Source organism: Haemorhous mexicanus, chromosome 17 (genome assembly GCF_027477595.1).
Source record: "Haemorhous mexicanus isolate bHaeMex1 chromosome 17, bHaeMex1.pri, whole genome shotgun sequence".
NCBI lineage: Eukaryota > Metazoa > Chordata > Aves > Passeriformes > Fringillidae > Haemorhous > Haemorhous mexicanus.
Genome location: NC_082357.1, coordinates 11,199,762 through 11,221,486, shown reverse-complemented (window position 1 = coordinate 11,221,486; position 21,725 = coordinate 11,199,762). Strand labels below are relative to the sequence as shown.

Below are 21,725 nucleotides of genomic sequence, written 5' to 3'. Positions count from 1 at the left end.
AATGCCCCAAAATCTCTGCACCTCCCCTGCCAGTCCCATTCTTGGCCAGCAGTGCACCCCAGACTGCAGCCTCGGATAATTCCTGCTGGCTTTTACTGAGAGGGATTCCTTGTAAGCAAGGGCAAGGACACAGGAACCACTGAAAGGGGCCACATCAGAGAGCCTTGCAGAACCACGTCCTGCCTCACACAGCAGTTGGGATTTTCTGGAGTTAGAAATCCAGCTATTTCCTTTGAGGTGTTTGTGGCTGTCAGTATTGTCACTTTGTGCTGCTGAACATGTCCTGGCTGCAGGCTGCCCACGGATCTTTGTGCTCACCTCTCTCGTGTGGGGGTATTGAAGGTGGTGCAGCCCAGCTTTATCAGTTTGACCTGAAATCAACTGCATACTGTCACACCAGATAGATCAACAGCAACAGAACAAAATATTTAATGATTAAGTAGGTGATAAGGTCAGGCTTTCAGTAGCTAGACTGCAAATAGAGCAACAGCACAACAAATGCACGCAAGCGCAGCAGCAGAGGCTTCCTTGTCACAGAGCACTCCCTGAGCTGAGCCCAGGAGCTGGAGCTCGGCCTGTGCTTGACCAAGTGCAAGACCAGCACAAGTAGAAGGTGCAGAATCACTGTGAGAGTGCTGCCTTTAGTTGTGTGAACTAGAGCTAGTGAGGAGAGTCAGTGTCTTGGCCAGAGGCTGCCGTACTTTGTCATCCCTTCATATTCTTTCTCCTGTCTTTCCTTCCATTTGCACACAGCTCAGCTTTAGACAACAGTAACTTTAGTTTTATGCCCCATTTTCAGTTGAATGGACAATACTGTCCCTATTCATCACAACACACCTAGTAAATTTGGAAAGTCTGTGGTTGATAGTTCACCCTGCAGCCAGTGCAGAGAGTGAGAAATGACAACCTTATGGCAGCTGATTCATCCCCTGAAGGATCCTTTCTCTCTGTGCAGGGTAGAGAAGATCTACAGAGCAAGTACAGCCCCTGAGGTGCAGGTGGAGCAGGGAGCAGGGGCTGAGCCTCTCCCAGCTCTCTGCTGGAGCGTGGCAGTCCCTGCCCAGCCCCAGCTCCGCTGCCCTCACACTGCCGCAGGCTGATATCGCTTCAGCCACGCTGATTCAGAAACTCTTCCCTTGCCATGGCTGCTCGTTTTCTGCCAGCTTAGGGATCTGAGATGGCCCAATAAGGGATTGGACAAGTGCCAGAGCCAGCATGAAGCCAGGAGAGGTGAGGGAGTGGTAGAAATGCCTTTCTTAGGCATTTCTGCAGAAGCAGAAAGCTGCTCAATTGGCCCCATCATAAATGGGCTGTTCAGCATGAAGTGCCTGGTGTGAGGTGGAAAGAACCCATTTCCCAAAGCACTTAGATGTTTTCTGATAACTGTCCCGTGCCTGGGTCTTGGCATCAGCCCGTGTCACACCCTTGTGTCTGGGACTCTGTAATAAAGATAAGGCAGGTTGTATGGCACAATGGAAGCTCAGTCTGAGGCTCAGCTGAACTACCATCCTGTGGAGATTTCCAGATCCTTTGAGTGTCTCTTGTCTCCAGCTGGGCCACTTATAATCAGCTCTGCTATAGGGCTTGGACTTTGGGCTGAGAATTCCCCATAGAGGCTGCCAGGGCAGAGCTCTGATGGGTTTCATCTACAGAGGAGGTCTGAAGGCATTTCACTCTTTCAAACTGTCCTGAAAACAGCATCTCTGATGTGCTGTTCCAGGAATGAACCACAGTTTCTGAGAGCAGAACTCAGAGCTGTCTGAAGGGTTTGCATTACACAAATTAGACATTGCAGGAGCTGTTGGAGAGGATGTCACGAATGAGAGAAAATAAAATAACAGTGCCTGGTGTCTTCCTCCCCCTAAAGCTCAGGGACAGCTTTTCCCCACTGTAGCTAGATTTGCTTTAAAGCTCGAAGTGTTCACTACTCTAATGCTGTGTTTTTGATCATTCACAAGGCACAGCACAAACCAGGTGAGGCATGGGAGTCAAGGTAAATCCAACATCAGCCGTGAGATCCAGGTCTGACTTCTCCACTCCTGGAGGAGGCTGGAAAACAAATTTGCGGAGCAAGCCTGAAAAGAAGAGGAACAGCTCCATTCTGGCCAGTCCTTCACCAAGGCAAGCCCTTCGCCCTGAAAACAGCCAGGGGAGAAGTTCATGGTCAGCACTGTAACTGTTGGTGTTGATGTCTGAGACCTTCTAAACAGGAGGTACAGTCTGGAAGAGCAGGCTGCTGAGGTAGGACATTTTCCCTTCCTTCTCTCTGTATAATAGATGTGCTACTGATTTGGTCTCAAACTACACAGAAGTCTGTAGATATATGAAATTGTTCAGTGGCTGTGAGTAAATCCATGTCTTCCATCTCTCCCAAAGAAGAGGTGGTTACCTACAGCATTGGTGGATAGGAGAAATTACCAGAAATCCTTTACCCTCTGTTCTGTGTCCCTGACTTTCATACTTTCCTGAAATCAGGGGGAACTGCCATTAGCCTTGCACCCACACCCCTCTTACCTATGGAGAATGGAATAAATGCTTCTCTCCTAATGAAGTTCCCATTGGCATCAAGGAAATGGGAAGGGTTGAACTGATGCGGGGTTTTCCAGTGTGACTCATCATTCAGAGCAGAGGTCAGCAGTGGAATAATCTCAGTACCCTGAAAGGGATCAAAGAAACTCATGGAAGAGGAGAGCACTCCCTTACTTAAGCCAGACTGTGTTTTTTTCCTAATGTGAAGAGGCAAATAAGACATGACAGGTAGAACTGGTGAATGTTTCTCTGTCCCATCATGGCTCTGTCTGTCTTCAGTAACTGCTGTTTTATTTTTTTGGACCACAAAACATTCCTTTCTTACAGAGTCAGATCTTTCAACAAAGGTAGAGGTCCCACATTTGACATAAAAGATTCAAACCAGTGTGATTTAATTAAATCTCTGGTTAATCATGATTGAAACAACTGTACCAGACCACAATCCATTGTATGTTTACAGTAATTATCCTGGATCTAAGACAAAGGGTCACAGCACAGATTAAACCATGCATCACCATGTCTTTAGTTATTTATGTGTTTCTTCATCTGCTTTAAAGAAAGGTGTGAGGAATCTGTGCAGCACAAGCTGCCATCCTCAGAGCTCACCTTGGGAATCACGTAGCCTCGGAAATTGACATCGCTGGGAGTCGATCGGGATACGCCCATGGGGACAATATTGGCAAACCTTTGTATTTCGTGTATTACTGCTTCTGTGTAGGGCATTTTTTTCCTGTCCTCCAATTTAGGCAGCTCTCCTGGTTCAATGACATGGTTCATTTCTTCCTGAATCTTTCCTTGGAGGGAGGAAAGGATTAAGAAGCTGATAACAATCTCATCTTGCAGCTGAAATGGCTACCAGTGAGGCAGAGATGAAGAAAAGGGAAAACTGTAAATATCTGGGAAGGGCAGAAGCGGGTAAGTCAGGGCATGGTGGGGTTCTTTTAGGTTTGTTGTTGGGCTAAGGCAGCTTGAATGGAGTCACTACAGTCCAATCTCATGCCTGACTCTCATTACACACCTTTGTTACGCCATAACCTCCAACAGAAACCAGATCAGAATCAGCTCCTGAGGGGACCTTTGGTGACGTAAGCCTATATCCTGCAGGTGAATTACCAGGAGGGAGCTTTACTGTGTCTGTAGGCTGCCCCTCAGCCTCTCCCACTTGGCTGGGCTGGTTTATTGCAATCCAGCTGAATAAAATTCCTTTGTAAAGTCAACGCTTGCCATCTCTCTCAGAGCACTGAGAATAATTACTCTAGGCAACACTGAATGAGTTCCACTCCCTTCCACAGCCAAAGCCTTAAGCATACAACAATAAATTGTACAAGAGATGTGTCCTCCTTACTCTGAATTTCTGGGTATTTCATCATCAGCAGCAGCCCCCAGCGCACAGTTGTGGATGTAGTCTCAGTCCCAGCAGCAAAGAGGTCCAGGGTTGAAAACATCAGGTTTCCATTGCTGAATGCAGTGTGTGGTTTCTTTGACTCCTTCAAAACATGGGGGTAATACAGCAAGTGATTCCCATATGTGACTGTGTTGCCACCATTTTTATCTGCATTTTAGCCTTCTGTGACTTCATATGTGCTGGAAAACTGAATAGTTAGTCTTTTAGCATTAGGGCCTATGCTGTGTGGAATTTGTCTGGCCCCAAGCATATGTGTAATCCCCAAGTCTAGATATTAGAAAAATTCCAATGAATTGGAATTTATTTACTGCAACACAGTTTATCACAGTACCATTCTTGCAGGAAGGTTTGGGATGATCTCCTCCTTATGTGTGCTGAGTGGGAACTTATTTCCCCCCCGTGGGATGTCTTGACAACTAAATCCCTTTAACCAGCCGTTCCAGTGGGGCCATGAGTGAATCCAGCACAGCTCAGTGTGTGAGCTTTGATATATTCTGCTCACTGCACTTCTGTTTCCACTCACTGCCAGTCCCTGACAGATGGCCAGTCCTAAGGGCTAGCTAAGTCAGAGCTAAGGGAAGGGAGCAGAAAGGCACTGGGACTCAGCTCTAGAGTACCTGTTTTTGCTTCACCAGAAAGGCATCGACAAAGCCTGTTAAGTCATTTTCATTAAGCTCCTCTTTGTGTTCCTGGAAGAGCTTCTGGAGAAAAGCATTCAATTCAAGGATATTTTGTAGCACAGTCTTGGAAGCTCCAGACAGAAATCCAAGGGATGGGTAGAAGTTATATAACTGCAAGACAGGTTTTACTGTTAATTGGCATTTTTGAACACATACTGGTATCTCAAATCACACTGCTGGTCCCTTGTCCTATGCCCTGACATTTGAGGCTGTAATTCCCCCCCTTCTACAGTCTAAGGAGCTCTGGATTCCTGCAGAAATTGAATATTCCTTCTGCAATTCAAGGAGGCAGGTTTGGGACTGTGTTTCTGCTCTTCAAAGAGGGTAAAGTTACTCCTTTTGTGAAGACTTTGGATTTTTTTTTCTTTTACTAATAAGTTTGACAGAGTAAGTGCAGGAGTCTGTGAATCTGTGCATTGTAGATACAGAACAACAGATGTGTTCTGTACAGGCTGACTGGCTGATAATGTTCTTATTCTCAAAAAGAAACATGTGGGAGGCCAGAAGAACAAATGCTGAAACTGGATATTCCCCAAAACCCATAAAATTAAGCTCTTACCTGCACCATAGGGGAGCCCAACAGCTTAGTATTTTGATTTATCAGCTTCAGCAAAGTTAGAAATACTGGATCATCATATTCAAACCTCTCTCCAAACAATATAGAGCAGATGACATTGGATACAGCATTGTTGAGTATCATTTTTGTATCAAATGGTTTCCCTGTATTTCAAGCAATGAAAACAAATGACAAAATGACTATGCTCATTTCAGTCTGGTTTCCTATGGAAATGTAGTCCTGAGCTCCCAAAGAAAACTCATTCCCCACCCAGAATTCATAGCAGGGAATTTTGTTTCAGTGTTTTAAGGCCTTGGCTCAACAGCCTACTGCACTTTATGCTGAACTTTAACCAAGAGACACCATTTGCTCAGAGTTAAACTTTCATTAATCTTTATTGTTCTGCTAGACCTGTTCTCTGTCTCTGGATGAAAGACTTGACACTCACCATGATAGGATTCAAAATATTTGATAAGGGAATTTACTTCCTCCAGGATTCGGATCTCAAGAGTTCTCTTTCCCATTCCAAAGTCTCTCAGTGTGGACAAGGTAAATCTTCTCATAGTTCTCCATAGCTCTCCATGGCTGAATGCTATGCCTAAAATAAAGGTGTAACATCCTAATGGCACCTGTGGTTCATAAACTTTCTTACACACTGGTGCCTCCTAAGATCACAAAAAGTGATCTGTAAGAGGACAGTACTCTCTGCTGTGAGGATGTAATGAACAGAGACAAAACTTATCCAAGCAGAAGGTCAGTTACCATTTCCTTGTGTCATTTTCCTAAATATGGGTATTTCTGCCCTCTCTCCAAACTCCTCAGCATGATTTAAAAGGGCATCCTTGATGGTTTCATATCCAGCCAGTACCACGACCTTCCTGGGTCCAAAATGCACCGTGAAGACGTTGCCATATATCTTGGAGAGCTGTCAAGGTGAATAAACATGTTCTTTCAAAGCCAGATCTGGACTCAAACACTAGTTCTGGCCACTCTAGGTGGTTTCTAGACCAAAAGGAGCCTCCCGGCCCTGCCTGATGTCTCCAGGTGCTGCTGTAATTCAAGTAGTGAGCAGCAGCTATCAATTGCCAGCATCTCTGCTTGCACCCTGTTTGCTCAACAAGGTGTCTGCTATCACTGCTCCTATCAGGGGAGTCAATAAAGTGCCACTGCATTCCTGTGGAGTTCTGCAGTAGCAAGCCAGCAATACCACCTTGTGAGGCTGGCTAAAGAATGCTGTAGCAGGCAGGCCTGTTTATTGTAGTGCTGGTGACCTGAGGCAAGCAGGCGTGCACACACCTTTGAGGCTGAAGCCACAAACACTGCAAAAACAAAGCCAGACAATAACTCTTTCTTTCAGGACAGCACTTGTCTCTAATTATGGCAAGGTGGGTAGTGTTGCAATCATTATGGAATTACTTGCTGGCCACCAGAAACTTGAATCTGACTAGGAAGCATATTCTGGTAGATAATGTCACAGGAGTGTTAGGCATTTATAGCAAATTAAAAATGAATCATCTGTTACCCTGAAAGGTGGCTTTGACAAGCTAATCATTCACTTGGTATTTTAGGCTTCATTTGAACACACTGCAAGCCATCCCCTCCAAATGTCTTCTTGTTTCTGATGTGCCTGGATTACCATTTTCTATGCATTAGATAGATTCCACAAATTGAATTTCAGATTAGAAGCAGCTCCTGTTATTACACCAGACAAATTGAATTTGTTTTCATCAAGCAGTGGTTTGACGGCTTGGGAGATAACATTAGCACTGGTTCTTCCATCCCTGGCAGCTCACAGAGCGAGTGGCAGAGCCAGGGGCAGGGAATCACAGCTGCCTCTGAGCCTTCCTTTGGCCATCTCCTTGCATTAGTGCTTCTTGGCAACCCCTCTGGTTTTACTCAGCAGCACAAGTATTGGATGTGGCAGGCCTGAAAGCCCAAATAAAGCTTCTTGGTAGATTATGGGAAATTAGTCTGGTGCTGTCACGTGATGTTTGTATCATAAAATCCCCCAGTACTGCCAAAAATAGTTCATAAATAGTTTCATACTGACATCCTCAAACATTCCCAGGAGCTCAGAACCAGAAGCCCATCAGAATGGATCTCTAAACAATCCTCTGCCCTATAAATCAGGGCAGGTGAGCACTGTGTGCCTGCTGTAGGAATTCTGTGCTTTGGCAACACAGGATTCCCTTTCTTCCACAGCTAACAGGAGGATTGCAGTGTCTGCACTGCCCTCCCACTGCAGATGTTCAAGTGGCTGAAGGAGTTCTCTGGGGACCAGCTTCCCCCCCCCAGAGTGTCCAGTAAGCAGCACACACACAGGGCTTGTGACAGGTCCCTCACAGCACCTCAGCTGTCTCTCCAGCAACCAGATGAAATCTGAATTCCCACTGAATTATCCCCAGGTCCCTGCAGGAACACAGCAGACACTTTCTCAAACAAACATTGCCCCTGGCTTTTTAATATTTAAGTTGTTTTTTTTTTCCCTCTCTCTCTTTTAGAAACATAAGTATCCATGGAGCTGTGTAATAAAAAGGAATTTGTTCAGCTAGACATATAAAATCCATGCATCAAGTCCTCAACCATCCTGGGCAGTGTGTGCATGGGGAGGGCTGGGGAGGCTGAGTTAGGCTTTGCATTGCAGAGATATAGTTCATTTTGGAAAAAAGTATTCATAGGACATCCCCTTTCCCTCTGCTGTGGGGATGATACCTTTTCTTGCTTCATCCCTTCCATCCACCCATCCTTCCTAGAGGTCTGGTGGCAGTGAGACATCTCTTAATGGCAGCAGCCTGGCCCAACTCAAGTCTTTTACCTTTAGCCTTTGAAGGGCTTGAAACACCAACAGTTTGGAGTAGATTGTGAGGGGTGAGAGGTCTACACTTGAGTGTGTATAGAGAAAGGAGTTTGTGGTTTATATTCACATACATAAATCCAAGTGTGTGTGTGTGTGTGTGTGTGCGTGTGCACCTCTGAAGGTAAAGTTGTTCTGCCTGTGTGCCACATATCTCATTGCTGCCCTCCACACAAAGCAAGCACAGCCACATCTCTATTTCCCCAGCTGCATTTCTCATTGCAGGAATTGCACGTTTGCCCCCTGCCTGCTCGCTCAGCCCCTACCTCTGTCAGCGACTGGAACGGCTTTTTCAGGTCCACCACGTTCAGGTTCCCGATCACAGGAAGAGGTCGTGGCCCAGGGGGCAAATTGCAAACTGACTTCTTGGAGCTGGAGAGAAAGTAAAGGAGAGCAAAGAGCCCTGCTACCAAACAGAGCAGCGAGCTGGAGCCCAGGTACTGCAGGAAGCTCTGCACAGCCATGTCCAAAGGCAGCTGAGGGTATGAGCATCTTGGGGTCCCTTTATAGCCCTTCTGTCATTGCCTGAACACACCTTCTGGGGAAGTGGCTTTACACAGAGAAAAGGGCTCTGCAGACTTGTTTACATCCCTCAGATCAGATGTACTCCATTTTCCTGCCAGATGAAACACCCTCTTTTATTCTGAACCATGGATTATCATAATCTGGAGCTCTTATTTCACCTACAACACTGGGACGAGCTGTTTGTTTTCCAGTGAATATCTGTGTTATGGACATGTTGTTCTCTATGTGATTTCAGGGTCAGAACTCAAGGACAGGAGACATGCTGGACTGCTGTCACTGTGCCAGGCCACAGGACTCAGCTGGACCCCTGGTGATGCAATGGAGGACACAGGAGGGAAAGACCACAACAGTGCACAGCCCAGGGTGCACCTGGCAAGCCAGCCCATGGGGAGAACAAGACTGACCATGGACAAGCTGGGATGAAGATGTATAAATTCAGGATTGATGACAGGAGCAGATCTATTTACAGGTGACAGCTTTGATTCTTTTTGCTTTCCTGTCACCCCAGTAAAGCCACCTCCTTGAGCAAATCAGTGTTTTGTATTGCTAGCATTGTTATTGTCTTTGTCCCAAAAATCCCCTACCAGCAATCCCAAAATGCCCCTGCCACCATGGCAGTCACTATTTGGCAGTTTAGTGCCCAGAGAACTGTGTGCCTGGATGGCCAAGCCTGCCTCAGCAATTGGTGATGAATCTCTCTGTTTATGAACAGCTGCATGCCATCCTCTAGGAGAAACTGTCCCCTGCAGGCAATCCTGCCTAGATTGGGAAAGAGATCCTGAATCCTTGTAAGCTGGGAGGAGCCAGGATCAGACTGCAGCTGGCCAGGCAGAGGATGGAGGTGCCAGGCAGGAGGAGCACATGGCAGCAGTTCTGGCCCTGCAGGTACTGAGTCATGTCCCAAGCCCAAGCAAGAGCCCACGTGCCCAGGTGACAGCTCCAAGAGCCACCCCCACCCTCTGCATCCTCGGGGGATGGCAACAAAGCAGAAGTGACCAAGAACAGGAAGCCACTTGTAGAAATGGTGGCTCTGGGGGAAGGGGCTGATTTGATGCTCTATCCCATATTCTCCAGTGGGAATATTTTACTCCCCAGTTGCAGATTCTGGCAGATTACTGGGCTGTGCTGCTGTTCAACCCTTTAGAAATCTTTAGTTTAATAATTCTTTTGCTAGAATTCTCCAAGGCTCCCGGGTGCAGGCTACACTGATGGGAAAATGATGATTATTTATTAATAATAATAAAAGTACATTAGCCAAAGGCAAGGGGAATCAATAAACTCTAACTAGATTGACATGAAAAAGCTGCCTGCTCTCCAAGGCTTGTTATGAGGAGTGGAGTTTTTCACAAGGGGGAACTTTCCTGTGCAGGCAGGGTGGGCAAAGAAAGGAGGGCAATGGATGGTCACATCCATCTCAAGATTTGCTGCACAGCTGAGAGGTCTTGGCCTGCACCCTCCTCTCCCAGACATTTCCAAGAATATCCTGTTCTGCCAGATTCTTCTCTGAGCTAATGGTGTGACTACTGGGACTCCTGAGAATTTATAATATGCACTAAGAGGGAGGAAAAAAGCCTGCATGGGGCCAGTTGGGTACCAAAGGAGGAAATCTGTTGCTGTTTACATAGAGCTCTGTTGGAGTAGAGCTGGCTGCTGCCAGAACAAGAAAAATCACCTTCCCTAGGCCTTCAGTCTGTGGTGACAATACATGGGGTGAGACCCTTTCTCAAGCAGTGAGCCCATGGACTTGCAGCCTGCTGGACTGAAGCCCTGTGAGAAGTGAGGGATGAGCTCTCCAGAGGGAGGGAATCTTTGCAGTTTTAAAATAGAGCCAATGTGATGCCCTCACCCCCACTCCTTCCTCACATCCCTCAGCTTCCAGGGTGCAATCCTGGACACAGCCTGCAGCCACAGGCTCACAGGTGAGGATCCCACACAGCACTGAGGTAAAACATTGCTCCCAGCTCACATCTTTGCCTTTCTACCAGCCCAAGGCAGAACCCCCTTCAGGTGAGCAGAGTTTGTGGGCACAGCTCAGGGGACTCATCAGTGCCTCCTGAGCAATGAGCCTGCCCTTAACACCACAGTAACTCCTGTGTGCTCATCTGGAGAAGGTCACATCACCTCCTTATGGCACACAGGTTAACAGAGCTACAGTAACTGCAGGATAATGCAGGGAAAGGGTTGTTATAAGGCCATAATTCAGTCAATGACTGCTGATAACATCATAAACCAGGAGAGTGAGCACCAAGTGCTTGTGTGCCTTGCAAGGCTCTGCCACTGCTTTACAGCCCCTGGAGATGCCTATCAGCCCATGCATTGTTATCAGGGACATATCAAGCCTGAGCACACCCTATCAAACATTAACATTTTTAAAGAGCCAGATGTGTTAAAACTCAGGCTGCTCCTCACTAATGGATTTTGCTTGCCTTGACAAATGCCAGTGCAAAAAGAAATCAAAAGCTTTCCGACTCTGACCTCTTTCAATTTTTCATCATTATTGCATTGTTTTATTGGATTACACCCACTCCTTTCCCACCCTGCAAATCTGTATTTCTACAGGATCACTACAGGGTAGTGATCAGTACCTTAACTGTTCACTTCACTCATTTCTATACAAATGATTCCTTAATTTCTTTTCATTCATCTGCCAAATCAGTGTGGGTTGCAAATATACTCTGGGAAGAAAGACTCCTGAAAAAATATTTTTCAAAATCTTTATTTAATGGCAATTTTTTTTTAAGAGATTCCTGGGTTGTTTGTTTTTGTTTTGTTTTGTTTTTTTCCATGTTCTGAGTTGAAAGATTTTATGTGATGAGTCTGGTCATTGGGAGAAGAAAAAAAAGTCTGTGCATGCAATTAGTGCATTGTCCCTGTGTAGAGCCTAAGGTGAGAGTATTTCCCACTTGTGTTTAGCATTTACCATTCCTGGGAACTTTGTTGCTTTTAAAAGCCTCCTTCTTGGACTGAATAGATGCCATTCCTTCATGAGTCTCACTCAGTGAGAAAACACATGAGAGCTCCTTGGCTTTGGTGCTGGTAATGTACTTTTTAACATGCATATCTACAAAAATATTTGCAGTAAAATCTCTAGATTTGTAGCTAGAACCATGATCTTCCAGATCTACATTTACACCAACAAGTTGAGGCAGCCTGACCTGGGAGGTGAGTATTGAGTAGGTTGGGTTATGAAGAGATAATTTTCAAAATACAGCTGATAAATCAAATGTCTCAACACAGCTCCAAGGATTTTTGTTCTGTCTCTCTCAACAACATATTGCAGAAATTGTGTTAATCCAAGAGAAATTTGAGGCATATCATGAAGGGTGATTAGTTGGTATCTACAGAAGGAGGGTCCCAGCATCTTCCTTTTGGGCCCCTCTCTTGGTGCAGGTGGAGATGTGGATTAAGATGGACCAGAATTGCAAGGAGCAATTTAAGAGGAAGGTTTGTTTCAGCTCTCAGTGCAGCGTTGCTATTTCTCCAACGTTCCTCTCTAAACTGATGAGGCTTTGGCTCAGTAATAACAGAAAATGAGTTATCACTCTGTATATCTTCATGGAGCACATTGCATATTAAGGCCCTGACCTTATTGGCATGAAACTACGATTTCCCTGTAAGTGCAAAACAATAATATTTCATTTATCATCCACAACAGAAATCCCCATTCCCCAGACTGTTCTGGCAATATTCTGCATTTTTGCTTGTCTAGGAACCTGAATTAAAAGGGAGAAAAATGGTTTACAACAGCCCGTGGCAGTGATGGAGCAAGAGGCCTTATGTAAGGGCTGGCGGCGTGCTCGGCTCGCGGAGGTGAGGCGCAGCAATGAGTGATCCTGGAAGGATGTTTCTCTGAGGTGTGTTCTCTGCCTGGGCTGGGAACAGCAGTCTCAAGGGCACAAATTCCAGCATCTGAATGTGCTTGGTCTTGTTCAGCTCATTAATTTCCTACAGCTATCCCAAGTCAAGCTACGAAATCCCCTAGTGCTTTACTCCGAGCCTTTCATGGCTTGTCAATAAATTATTTTCCAATTAAGTACCTGATAATTTGAGTCTGCAGGCTCTTAGAAGAGGCAGCGTGGTGAGAGAGAGAAAATAATGGAAGTCATGGACTTTTCCCCGCCCATAAAATGAATAAAGGTTCTTCTCTGAAGTATTACTCAATTTGGTGCTTCCACAAAGTAATGGTGAGTGTGTAATAACTCCTTCTGAGGAGATGTTTGTCCAGCTGATGGATAAACACCACTAGTGGAGTACATTTTCAGCACTACCTAACAACATTGGAAAAGAACAGTTTTAAATGTTACTTCAGTCCATAATTAATGATGAAAAGGACTAATTCAAGCAAAGGATTTTTATTTCTTTTTTAGTCTATCAAGCTGAGTAACTTGAAAGGGGAAGAGCCAAGACTTTCCCTGGTTTGGGAAATCTAGTTAGAGGATTTTAATTTTTTGCAAGGGCTCAGGACTCCATGCTAGAGATACTGTGAAACACCAGGAGTTATTTAAACTCTCTTATACAATGGGCACCCTTTTGCTGAAGCAGCTATTTCAGATTTCCCTGATGCAGTCAGTCTCTTGCTCCTTTGAAAGATAATATGTGAAAAGCATTTAATTCTGTTTGTGGCACTGCTCTTTGTGGCTCTGTTTTTGTTGAGTCCTTTTGGAACTGGTTGGTTTAATCCACAAATGAGGTTTTTTTCCTTCACAAGGATTATCTAATGGGGGTTTTATTTGATCTCCTTGGGAAAAATTTATCCTGAGTTGCTGAAGCACACATATTGTATGAGAACCTGTACCTTTAAAGGAAATTCTAGAAGATACAACTGGCATTTGCAATAAAAACATTAAGTAATCATAACCAAACACCTGCTACTATACCTGACCTGAATTTGAGTAACTACAACATTTAAGACTCCAAAGAAAAACCCTGAGTTAACGAATAGGGAAAAAAAAAAAAGATATAATAAAATATACCAAGTTGATGTAACCTTTTCAGAGAATCTTAGAATGATTTAGGTTGGAAAAGACCTTTAAGATCATTGAGGCCAACTGTTCCCCCAGTGCTGCCACGGAAATCATGTCCCCAAGTGCCACATCTACATGGCTTTTAAATACCTCCAGGGATGGGGGCTCCACCCCTGCCCTGGGCAGCCTGTGGCAATGCTTGGGGAAGTGAATTTTCCTAATATCCACACTGATATCCAGCTGGGTGTCATCCACAGCCTTACTAAGGGTGCCCCCCATCCCATCACCCAGATCCTTGGTAAAGGTGTTAAACAGAGCTGGAAAGGGTTGGTGCTGTCTGCCTGGGAATAATTCCACTGTGGGGTCTCTGCACATCTTTTTCCTTTGACTTCTTCCTTCATTGCTTGTGAAATCAGCAAGTTGGCCACTGTGACAGAAAGGAAGGAATGTGATTTGGGCAGTTTGCTAAAATCAGGTGCCTTGACACGTCAGTTAAATGTGTTCAGATAAACCAAACTTACTTCCCTGCTGCTCAGTTGTCTGAAATCTGGGAGACAGTTTGCTGCATTTATTTATGAAAGAGGAGTATCTCCCTTTTACCATTAAGTGTTATAACGAAGTCAAGTGGAAAAGTGCTATTTACTGTATAATAAAACCCATCTATTGTTCATAGCCCTGAAAACCTAATAATAAAACCTTATATTTCAAGCTGTGCAAAACAGTTGCTTATGTAATAGAACATGGTGTAATTTTCCATTTACAATTTCAATACCGTAATAAGAAAGCAATCAAAGCATAAACAAAAGACACTTTAAATGGAGCTGCAGTTAATATTTCCATAATGGCTGTCCTTAAAAATTGAAGCTATTTCATTTCTTTTTTTTCCCCAGCTTTGAATTCTTCCTGCTTAGCTCGGTCATTTAATTAAAAGAAAATCAACTTAAGAAAGATAAAATACTGTCTTAAACCAATTGCAGCTATGGGCAAAGAAGAAAAAGTGTCAGTGTAATCCACGGTTAACACTTGGTGAGTTAAATTAAAGCTATTTCTCATCCTCCTTTCAGAAGGAGATTGTGAATCTGCAGAGTTTGTAAACCTGCAGGCAAAAGGGGTGTTTTTCTTTGCTGAACATCTTGAGGATCTGTAAGTTCACCATTTCTCCAGCTTCTGCCAGCACCCCCTTGGTTTCACTTGTGTCCCCCACCATTTATGCCACACGATGGGAACCCACATGCTGGGAGGTACAAAATAACTCAGTGCCGTCCCTAGGCTTTGTGCACAGCCTAAAACACGAGGATTGATGAGAGATGAGGAACCACAGGGTGGCCAGCTCGGGCGGCTGATGGTTGAGTAGAATGGGGACAGCCCATCCAAAACCCTGCTGGGTTTTTATGGAAGTTCATCCTGCCTTCCTGCCAGAGTCGTCCCCAGGGCTCTGGGATCACACACCAGCCTCAGCTGGGTCCAGAAAATGGGCTTTTAGCTCAGGACCCAGAGCTCGGCAGTGACAGGTGAGGAATTTATTCTTCGGGCAGAAGGGAAGGAGGAGCCTGGCCTCAGCCTTGCACAGAAAAGGGAAAGATTGGACAAGGCTGGATCCTTTATTGCAGACAGCAGACTCCAAGTTTGGCTCTTTCCTCCTCCATTTCCCAATGCACAAATGCCAAGGACAGACGGCTTTTCCGGGCCCCTCCACAGACCGGCAGCCCCCGACCATCACAGCAGCCATTCATTCACAGGAACGAATGACAGACTCACGGAATCCCAGAGCATCCTGGCCCGGGAGGGACCCACAGGGACCCCAAAACCCTGCACAGGACAACCCAGAACTGGGTTGCGTTCAGAGCGGAGTTGCACTGGGAGCGTTCAGAGGGGAATGAGCGCGGGGTTCCGTGGCAATCGGTTCATTTCGCAGAGGCTGTGGGAGCCCGGGCCGCAAGGACGGGAGCTGCCCTCCCGCTCCGGGCCCGGCCCAATATGGCGGCCGGCGCCGTCTCCATGGCGACGCGCGCAGCGCTCCGGTTGCCATAGCAACGCCCACGCCGTTTCCATGGCGGCGCGGCCCCGCCCGCTCCGGGCGGCGGCGGTCACGTGGTCCCGCTCGATGCACTCGGCGCGCGGCTCCCCCCGGCGGCGGGAACGAGCAGAGAGAGCGGAGGGAGCGGGGCTGACCGGGAGTGACCGCAGAGTGACCGCAGGGACCGGGCCCGCCGCCTCCCCACCCCCGGCAGCCACATGTCCACCGCCATGAACTTCAGCAGCAAGAGCTTCACGCCGCGGCCGCCGGACAAGGGCGCGTTCCCGCTGGATCACTTCGGTGCGGTAGCGCGGCCTAGCGCCGGGCCTGCCCCGCGCCCCCGCGCCCCGCGGGCCCCGGGCCGGCCCCGGGCGCGGCGGTAGCGCGGCCCTCGCTGTGTGTTACAGGGGAGTGCAGCGCCTTCAAGGAGCGCTTCATGGAGTGTCTCCGGCAGAGCGGCTACGAGAGCGCGGCGTGCCGGCAGAGCGCCATGGCCTACCTGGAGTGCCGCATGGACAGGCGAGTGGCCCGGCACGGCTGCGGGGACAGCGGGGAGCGCTCGGCGGGGCCGGGAGGGGAAGGCAGCCCGCTGTCAGGCAGGATGTTTTATCCCTGAAGGGCACAGATGCTCCGTGTGGCATCTGCAGGTTACCTGCCTTGTGGTTTCCGTGTTGTCCAGGCCGTGCAGAGGGATAACGGCGAGCAACCAAGATTATTTTAAGATTAAGACACTCTCTTACTCATAATTTTTTGCACACACTGAAGTATACAGTACACAGCCTGCAGCCACAGGCTCACAGGTGAGGATCCCACGCAGCACTGAGGTAAAACATTGCTCCCAGCTCACATCTTTGCCTTTCTACCAGCCCTAGGCAGAACCCCCTTCAGGTGAGCAGAGTTTGTGGGCACAGCTCAGGGGACTCATCAGTGCCTCCTGGGCAATGAGCCTGCCTTTAACACCACAGTAACTCCTGCGTGCTCATCTGGAGAAGGTCACATCACCTTCTCCAATTACAATTATTACAAAAACTACAAATTACAGTTATTATTACAAAACTACAATTATTACTATTGAGATAATCAAGCCTATTTTACAGAGTTCTTTTAGCCAAGGTGCAAAACTCCAGCCATCAAACAAGCTGTCTAGCCAAGATCTGTTGTAATTTGGTTAGCTAAATCCCTTTGGTTTTGTAGCTGTTTATGAATAGAAACAGAATGATCAGATAAGTTCATTCAACATAATCCTTCAAAATCTTCACAGCCATGCCCTTGTGCTAGTAAAAGAAGGTCAGTGGCAGCTCTGTTTTGTAAAGTGGCATGTCTGACTGCTTCTTTGTCTGTCAACAAATCACTGATATCAGCAGAGGAGGCATTTACTTCCTTGCTGAGCCAACACCCCAATTCAGGTTGGAGGCAGCTTCCACCCTGCACAGTGGCCAGTGTGAAACTTTTTTTTTGTTTTCAGCTGTGGTTACAAGTTAAACTTTTAACTTGCAGCCCATGCTTTGCTCACTTTCTGCATGGCCTTCTCAGTAGAGCTGACTGTGTTCAAAATGCTTGCAAGGGTTGTGTGTAACTTAACAATGAATTTTCAGAGCCACTGGTATGTTTTCTTGCATACATTAATGCAATTGAGTCTTAATTAATGCTGAGTTCAAGTGGAAATAATTGGGCCTGTTAGCCCCTTAGAAATATGTTTGAAGCAGACAAGTTAAAAGTTTCTGTATGTCAGTTCAAGTGAGGAAAGTGTTGGTGATGGGTTTTCCAGGGATGTTTCCATTCCTGCAGTGCTTTACAATGCTTCCTGTACAAGGGTGAGTCAGGGAGCTTTGAAAAAATGCACAAATTTCCTTGTAGCTAGGGAAAGTACATTGCAGATCAAAAACTTGTGTGAAAATCACTACAGCAAAGTCTAGTGGCACCACAAAGGCTGTTCTAAACCAGATTCATTTGAAAGTGTAAATGGCATTGGTAGAATTTTAGGAAGCTTTTATGCAATGTGTTAATTAAAAATAACCAGGAGTCAGGTCTTTTTCTTGGAAACTCTTACTCAGTTCCTAAAACAGGGAAACAACACATTTTATTGGAAAACCACTGTAAAGGGGGAAAAATAATTGCTGAGTGTTGCTTTCCTTAAACTGCATTTTCTGAGGTCTTGTCAAACAGCAGACACTCTGTATAGATGTCTTGGATCTGTTTAGGGTAAATAATAGTAATGAAATAGAAAATGCTGCTGTTTTCTTGGTTATAGGCTGTGTTCTCTAAAGTGTTTTTTGTTGTTTTCTTCTTTTTTACTTAGGCAACTGATGGCTAATGAACCACTGGAAAAATTGGGATTTAAAGACCTGATAAATGAGAAATCAGGAGAAAAACCTGAGAAGTCGTGATGAAGACAGACAACTTTGCTCCTCATGAAGGGAAAGCATGACTCTGAATGTAGTACATATTGTACATTTTGTTCATATTGCAATAGGAAGTGTTTCCTGAAAGAACCTTTTTTTCCAAAGTTTAATTGTCCTAAAATAAGAATTTTTCTTTCAATGAACAAAAGTACTGCCTTTGTCTGCTTTGCTCAAGTATTTCTTAACTTCTTTATTTTAATTTCTCTAGAGGCAAAACAGTTACAGCCCAAAGTGTTCTCCCTGTCTCTGTAAGAACAGTGAAGTCTTATTTTAAGGGGACAAAAACCCAAACCAAACAATCCTTTATTGTGTAGGTCTTCAGCTACTGATTAATCTTCTGTGGGCAGTACTGATATGCTCACAGTAGCTACTTGCCAGATGGAAATAAAGCTGTTGTACTTTAAAACTGATTTTTATTAAATACTGGCATTAGTCTCCATCCCTGGGGTGGTCTCACCCTGCTATGGAACACATTGGGGTCCTGTGGGGGTACTTGAGGCAGTGTTTTTTTCAGTCATTTCATCTTCCATCATTGTTGGGAGAGTGTTTCTAGTTCCAGACACCAGTCAGGGAGTGATTCTGCTTTTATTTACCATGCCAGCAGTGTTCAGCTAATTTTTTCATCATTTAACTGGGAGCAGTGGTATTTCTCTTGCATGTTCTAATGCAGTTGAAGTCTTTCTTAATTAATGTTGAGTTCAAGCAGAAATAATTTGGCCTGCTGGCCCCTAGAAATGTGTTTCAAGCAGGCAATAAATTTGTAAATCTTCTGGATGTGTTTCCCTCTCTCTGTTCTGCCCTGTTATCCCTGCTGCTTTTGTTTTTGTTTTTAACCCAGTGAATCATTTCTCTGTGTATCTGGCTCTCTCTGCCAAGGCAGTTCCCTAATGCTTCCCCCTTTACCTGGTGTCCCCTGTCTGATAGATCTCACCTCCCCTGCTGGCTGCTTTTGCTTCTGCCTCTCTCCACTGTGCATCTGCTCATACCAAATTCCAGGGAAGGGTGAAAGAACATTTTCTGCTCTCCATACTGATCACTGGGGCTGAGATTTGAATTGTTGCTCTGTCTAATCTGATGGAACAGAGTGCACATAGCTCAGAGCAGGTTCCTGTTTGAAAAGGACATTTGCCTGCTGCTGCATATTTTATCCCACTTCATTCTACTGTTTAAATTATATCTTTTGGTGAGATTAGTACATTTATAGGAAAGAAAGCAGAGATTGTATTGCTGCAACAGATACTAGAAGACATTATATTAAACCACTGAATAAGAGCTTTCTTGTAGTGATACCAAGTTAGAATTAAAATAATCTCCAGCATCTTCAGAAGAAAGAAATCAAATTTCATGCTTCTGTGCTCCCTGAATATTATAAGGTGGAGTGAATTCCTGGTAGGTCTGAAAGAAGCCACCAGTGTTGGGGGAGTAATCTGGGCTGTTAAGCAGTGGTAATTTCATTTTTTTTTGGCTGTTACTCTGCACTGCTGTTTTGGCCCAGCAGTTCCTTCACCAGTTCCATCTGTCTTGCCCTGAGACGTTGATGCCTTCCCTGTCCTCTGGGTTGTTACAAAGTTTTTGATGTGCTGAGTGATTGCCACCCTCACAAGACTGTGGGGGTGAGAGGTTTGCACCTTTCACCAGCCCGAAGATCTCATCTCATCCTGTCCAGATCCATGGGCACGTCTCACCCTGCTTCCCAGCAGTGAGTCAGCTGCTGTCCCCTCATGCCAGGACAAGGAGAGCTGGGAGTGGATAGCTGAAAATTCAGGGAATGGGAATCTGTCCTGGCAGTAAGCATTGGTTGCAGAAAAGGATATGTTCAGTGGAGCTTTAAGGGAAGCTCAGAGCTGCTGGGGGACATCAGAATTTGAGATCTGATGCAGCTGAGAAGTGGTGGGAAAAAAAGCTATTAGTGCCAGACCTGGGGTCAAACAGTTTTCCCAACCTGCTGAAGGGGACAAGTCCCTGCAGCACTGGAGTCCTCTGGGAGTGTTCCCAGAAAGTTCTTCAGTTGATTCCTGCCAACATACAAAGCATTAATTAAATCTTTCCACTTGAAACCTCTTCATTATAGTATTGCTGGTGGTATCCAGGTTTGTACTCCTTTAAACTGACAGTGGACTGTAAGCCAAATGAAAGCAGTAGGTTCATAGCCAACTTTCTTGTGCCCAGACCAAGGAGGAACCTCTCCAGGAGCCTGTCACCACCCTGGGAAAAATCTGAACTCTGTAAAATCTGTGTTCTGTAAACGCTGGGCTGAGGTGTGTGTGCTCCGGGGAGGCAGTTTGTCAGCGGCACTGATTTCTAGGTGGAGCTGTTTGGAGCTGATGAGCTGCTGTGCTGTGGGAGTGCATCAGTCTTCCTGTGAGGAGCCTGCCAGGTGCTGCCCGTGCCAGCGCTGCCGTGAAGCTCCACCTGCTGACAGATCTGCGACCTGGAGACAGGCAAAGCATTGGGAATCAGCTGGGATTGATGTACAGCTTGCCAGCCTGGGTGTAATTGCACAGGTGTGCAAGGGATAGCCCGAGGGAGGAAGTGGTGACTGTGTTGGAGTGAAGATCCATGTGAGCTGTTACCATCGCAACAGAAATCAATAAGCCAGGGAGGTGCAATTGTCTTTTCTGTAGCTTTTCTGCAGCAAAGCCTCATTCACACCCTAATGAGGCACCCAGCTATTTGGGATCCGTCCCAGGGAGTCCCTGGAGGGCTCTGCATCAGCAGAGCTTTGCCCACACATTCTTTGCTCAGATTAAAATCCACTCAAGCACAAAGAGTTTAACCTTGATCCCAGCAGTTATTTGCAGAGAGAACATTGCTGCAAGTTAACCATCCTTACGTCTTCCTGGGAAACCTTGAGCTCTAGGTGTATCTCTCCAAACAACCACAGTGACCTGCAGAACCAGGAAGAAAGGGTTTAATAAACATTGCCAGAGCCCTGGGTGTGCTTTCACTGAAAAGCCTACACAAAGAGAGCCTCCTGTGCTTGCTCTGGAAATGGGCCACGGTCCAAAGTCCTTTGTGGGAGCACAGTGAGGCTGTGCCTCAGTGCTGAGGAGGGATTGTTGCTGCATCTGCCACCTGCAAGGACATACCTGGCATAGCAGGAGGGTCACAGCTGTCAGCACCTGAGGGGTGAATGTTTGGGGCTGTGAGCAGTCAGAGCACTGGGTGTGGCTGCTGACCTTCACGCTTGGTCCCTCCCCGGAGCATTCTCCCAGTCGGTCCTGCTGGCTTCAAGCCCAAGGAGCTCCTTGTGGCTGGGTGTTACCCTTGTGGTCAGTGCTCACCAGCTTGGTTTCCTTGGGACAACACATTGTTGCTGGTGATTATTTGGCCTTGGAGCAGCAATCAAAACAGCTTTTACTTAATGTTGCCTTTGGTTCTGGCTGAACCAGGTGAGGGACCAGGAGTTAAAACACGTCTTGAATTTCACCTCGTTGTTGTCTCACTCCAAGCAGAGAATTGAGAGGCAACACCATTTTACTGATCCTCTGGAATGAAACCTGGGTTGTAGGAGGCTATGGAGAAGGAACAGCCTGCTGCCATATAAAAAATGTCTGGAGCATCACTTGTTGCTGCTCTGAGAAGTGCCTTGGATGTTCTGGCTCCACTGGAGAGCAGTATTTTTCTACATTTCTCATCCATAATTCCTGGGACGGGAATGATACTTCTGCTAGTGTGCAGGACTGCTGTCATGTCTGGTAGCATATCTATCCAGAGGACTTCAGTGCTTTTGTGCCTGGAGGAGATCCATGCTGGAAGAGATCCTTCTGCTAAATTGGGAATGTTGTATATT

At 46.1% G+C, this 21,725-nt stretch overlaps 2 protein-coding genes across 2 annotated transcripts; one reads left to right on the top strand and one right to left on the bottom strand.

The window, feature by feature from the left end:
* Positions 1-414: 414 nt before the first annotated feature.
* On the bottom strand, positions 415-8,488 carry LOC132335401 (cytochrome P450 2K1-like). Its single transcript, XM_059861929.1, has 9 exons — positions 8,291-8,488; positions 5,933-6,095; positions 5,619-5,768; positions 5,174-5,334; positions 4,552-4,725; positions 3,875-4,016; positions 3,136-3,323; positions 2,515-2,656; positions 415-2,135 (listed from the first exon to the last, which is right to left on the bottom strand). The coding sequence occupies exons 1-9, from the start codon at positions 8,486-8,488 to the stop codon at positions 1,948-1,950; spliced, it is 1,506 nt and encodes a 501-aa protein (XP_059717912.1). The 3' UTR covers positions 415-1,947.
* Positions 8,489-15,610: 7,122 nt separating this feature from the next.
* LOC132335312 (cytochrome c oxidase assembly protein COX19) lies at positions 15,611-18,342 on the top strand. The gene is made up of 3 exons (XM_059861729.1): positions 15,611-15,830; positions 15,938-16,049; positions 17,830-18,342. Exons 1-3 carry the CDS (start codon positions 15,749-15,751, stop codon positions 17,915-17,917), a joined length of 282 nt encoding a protein of 93 aa, XP_059717712.1. The 5' UTR covers positions 15,611-15,748; the 3' UTR covers positions 17,918-18,342.
* The last annotated feature ends 3,383 nt before the right edge of the window (positions 18,343-21,725 follow it).

Excerpts from the sequence above, each read along its gene's own strand:
- LOC132335401 (XM_059861929.1), bottom strand. The coding sequence starts at position 8,488 with ATGGCTGTGCAGAGCTTCCTGCAGTACCTGGGCTCCAGCTCGCTGCTC. Across the intron at positions 5,769-5,932 it reads GAAAATGACACAAGGAAATG|GCATAGCATTCAGCCATGGA; the intron begins GTAACTGACCTT and ends CCTTTATTTTAG. Across the intron at positions 2,136-2,514 it reads ATTTATTCCATTCTCCATAG|GGCGAAGGGCTTGCCTTGGT; the intron begins GTAAGAGGGGTG and ends GGCTGTTTTCAG.
- LOC132335312 (XM_059861729.1), top strand. The coding sequence starts at position 15,749 with ATGTCCACCGCCATGAACTTCAGCAGCAAGAGCTTCACGCCGCGGCCG. Across the intron at positions 15,831-15,937 it reads GTTCCCGCTGGATCACTTCG|GGGAGTGCAGCGCCTTCAAG; the intron begins GTGCGGTAGCGC and ends TGTGTGTTACAG. Across the intron at positions 16,050-17,829 it reads CTGGAGTGCCGCATGGACAG|GCAACTGATGGCTAATGAAC; the intron begins GCGAGTGGCCCG and ends TTTTTTACTTAG.